This window comes from Salvelinus alpinus, chromosome 1, assembly GCF_045679555.1.
Source record: "Salvelinus alpinus chromosome 1, SLU_Salpinus.1, whole genome shotgun sequence".
In the NCBI taxonomy this organism is placed as follows: Eukaryota; Metazoa; Chordata; class Actinopteri; order Salmoniformes; family Salmonidae; genus Salvelinus; species Salvelinus alpinus.
In genome coordinates, this window is record NC_092086.1 from 106168133 (window position 1) to 106172056 (window position 3924).

Here is a 3924-nt window from a genome sequence, read left to right on the forward strand (position 1 = left end):
CTAGTATATATTTTGTGTATGGGTGACTAGTATATATTTTGTGTGTGGGTGACTAGTATATATTTTGTGTATGGGTGACTAGTATATATTTTGTGTATGGGTGACTAGTATATATTTTTTCTTATGCAGACCAAACATGCTAAAATCCTATTTTTTCACCAACTACATTGCGTGAGGTCTGGGTGTTTCCAATGTGCGTGCTAGATTGTTTTGTTACATTACAAATCTCCGTCCTACATTATAATCAGCAACTCGAACTTTACCTTCACAGAGGAGCGCGCGGTCATTTGCATGTCGAGATTCCGGAGGTGGGTGTGATCTCATGTATGTGTATGGAACCGGAGGGGGCGGGGCAAATAGGTGTAAATTGACTGTCAGGGCCGGGTGTTTGAGTGAGGCCTTTAGGGAGGGTCGCCACAATATTGGATGCTTTTCTCCAGAGTATCGCCTCCTCTGGAATACAGAGCTTGATGACTTGGAACAGAAAAGAGAAGCAGTCGTTTGAGTATCACTTGCGAGCTAACTGTTTACTTTAGCCTGTTGCAATAGGCTTAGAAGAAGCATTCTGCACGCGAGCTTGTATTGTTAGCAAACTCTGGTGACTTTGGAAGTTCATTTTGTCCGGGAATATAAAATGAATTTGAGTCAACTTTTCAGGTAAGTCTATGGATTGATTGTTTAATTGGTTAGTTAAAATATGTTGTCATTTTTATTTTTTTAAAGTTAAATGCCTATAGCCAAGATTTGTTTTAACATGAAATATTTTCCTCTTCATGTATTTTAGGGTTTTGCTGTCGGCAGCAGTTGCCAGCGAGGCCATTACAATTGGATCAGGTATGTCAATATGTTGCATCTGGCCCTCGCTTCGGCCCTAGTTTACTCATCTGAAACGGTTTACACGTTATACCTAAATATTAGCCTTAATTTATTTATAAAATATTTTCTCATGTCCAAGGCTGTGAAGGATCTGAATGCACCAAAACCATAGAGGTATTGACCAAAACGGTGGACTATGGAAAGCCGACCCAACACGCTAATTACCTGAACCAGTTCAATGAGATGAACTCTCCTACTGTGGATAGGAAACATCGCGATGCGGACTCTGTCCTACCATTCATCGGCCTCACTGGAAGTAAGTTGGGCATTGATCGCGTACAATTACAGAAATCAACCTCCCATGGCCTCCATAATCTCACAGCAATGAGCTTGACCTTGGGTGAATTAACTCGGCCTGTTTTGCTTTTTGTCACACATTCGTCATCCTGCATCGATGTTTTTTGTCTTATTTCACACAAACAAAAGTAGGCCAAGTCTGTTTTTATTGCGTTGTGATTGAAAACAACGCTCTGTAGGAACGTGTTAACTGTGCTTCCAGTCAGCTGGACAGTGTCTTGGTCTTCAGGCTATGGCCATTTTAGTAGGCAAACATTATGGAACTTTGCAGATAACAATTTAATGAATAGAACCCGCATGGTTACTTAGTTTACATATAGAGGGGCATGTTTATTCTACATGGTATATGTTCTGATTGTTGCTTAATATTGTGCCCAGCTTCTGAACACACCCTGGGGCTGAAGCCTGAGTGTAATACAACAACACTCAGAGCATCCATATTAAACTTCTACCCTATGTCCTTCTCTCATTTTAAAGGTGCAAAGCAGAGTCGAAACTGCTGTAAAAATGGCGGGACATGCATCTTGGGAAGTTTTTGCGCATGCCCACCACATTTTACTGGCCGGAGCTGTGAATACGATGAACGAGTCAGGTAATTTAATTTAGAAGTCTAAAAGTAATGTATCTAGCCTATATTGACATGTATCTCTCTCTGCTCTGTCCCTTTTGTGCTCACAGGAGCTGTGGTACCATTCCCCATGGGGTGTGGGTTCAGAAAGGCTGCTCATACTGCAAGTGTGGATATGGGGTCATGCACTGTTTTCCTCAGGTGTTCCATGAGGACTGTGGTAAGAATGCACTTTATGACACTTTGTTAGATGTTCTGCTTTTTCACTCTCCAAAATGTCACTCAAAAAGTGTCTGAATCCTTTTTTATCCTCTGATAAGAGGAAGATGTTAGATATTAGATAATATGTTTAACCTCCAGCTTAGGTCTACTTACTCAAAAGCACCATTTGTGTCTGTTCATATCAGACCAGGCTTGGTTTGTGTTGATAAAATAGGAGTGGTCTACCGGGTGTCTTTTGCAAGGCCTTTGAGAGTAACACAGGAAAAGGTATTATCAGAGGTGGCACCAGTTTGGCTGTGAATGGGTGATGAGAAAACACATTTGCACCTCACTGGGCAGCAGAATGGGTTTCTGTAGATCATCACAGGCAGTGGCTCTGCCCTGAGAACCTACAAAAGATTATTCAGAGGCTACAGAGAGGCCGGGTTTTCAGGTCTGACGATGTGCCAACGGCCCCATTTCCCCGATTCACATTCCTCCATTTGTCAGTCCACTTTATTTGTGCTACAGTTCCTTCTTTCTCATCTCTTTCCATTTCAGTCACCTTTTATTCATGATATTTTCTGGGGGGGTTTTCCCCCCTCCTTTTTCTTTCAGATGAGGACCAGGAAGTCCGCTGGTTTCATTCGCCGGGTGTCCGAACGCTGCAGACCAAGTACTTCCTGTGTCTAGGACTACTGTTTTTGGTTTTGTTTGTTTGAGAAGCTACGGGTGAATGAGATCCGATGGATTTCAGCCTCAAAGGCCTCATGAAATGACTCCTGTTTTTTGGGGCGACGTACTGAAATGAAATTTCCTTCCAGTGGAAGTCGGAACTACAACTTGCTGTGTTTAAAGCAACTGTCTTGTAAATGTGAAGGATGCTGTACATAAGATTTTAATGGAAAATATTTGGTATTGTGCTTTTTTTCGCAATCTTTCCAGACTTGATGAATACATGTTTTGAACGCGTCAATCATTCAATGTGTCCTATGTTGTACTCTGTTTTTACAAATGGAGTGTGATGACATATGTTTGTTTCTGGTTGGTAGTACACATTGTGACCAATATTATTACATTAACTGTTAAGTGTACTCTCAACAGAAACAAAGTGTCACTTTTGAACCAAGTTCTGTTGGAGTCATCTTATTGGTTCTGTTGGAGTTATCTTATTGGTTGTATTTGCAGTTCAAACACCTGGTTGCTGTTCCTATCTACACGGACAGAGTTTGATAAAGCTGGAACGACCTGTGATTGTTGACCTTTTTGCCCGTTTTCCCTTATCTAAAGTAAACAAATAGACCCCTCAATCGATCACCAGTGTTGATGTTTCAAGGTGTTGTGTTAGTAGTCATTGCTCTGGTCAAAGTTTTTTTCAATTGGCTGTGATGGGAATTGAATGTGTTCATGTCATTAAAAATCTCATAACGTGATATTGACTTTTATTTGTGCGTCCATATTATTAATCTGGTATGGATGATAAGGTTGCCAGTAGCACATGTAGTTAGATAGTTTACCTATCTAGGTATAATTCAATGCCATAATTATTTGTGATGGATGCACAGCAACAGATCCTATTAAACTATTCTATATGTTAGGATATGTGCAAACCCATCAAAAAGATTTATAGGTCCAATGCAGCTGTTTTTATATCAAATCATTTCTGGGTAACAATTGGGTGCCTTTACGGTTATTGTGTTAAATTAAAAAGTCAAAAATAGCTTCTTGGAAAATAAGCAATTTTTCATGCAAAGGGCTGTTTGGGAGTTGGGAGGGGAAACAACATGAGCTGTTATTGGCAGAGAGGTTTGGAACTCTCTTATTGGTCTATTCACTCATTTTAGTTTGCCTTAGTTCAGCTGTCGTACCACATCAGAACCCAAAATAGAAGCTTGTTTTACTCCAATGTTTGTAAACAAATATTATAGCCTCAAAACATGGTTAAAACTATACTTTTTATATCATGGATGGTCTGTCCTTGC

General features: G+C 40.3%; 1 protein-coding gene across 1 annotated transcript; it reads left to right on the forward strand.

The window, feature by feature from the left end:
* Positions 1–267: 267 nt before the first annotated feature.
* Positions 268–3375, forward strand: tdgf1 (teratocarcinoma-derived growth factor 1). Its single transcript, XM_071339329.1, has 6 exons — positions 268–657; positions 785–834; positions 956–1132; positions 1651–1765; positions 1852–1961; positions 2561–3375. The coding sequence occupies exons 1-6, from the start codon at positions 635–637 to the stop codon at positions 2662–2664; spliced, it is 579 nt and encodes a 192-aa protein (XP_071195430.1). The 5' UTR covers positions 268–634; the 3' UTR covers positions 2665–3375.
* Positions 3376–3924: the final 549 nt, after the last annotated feature.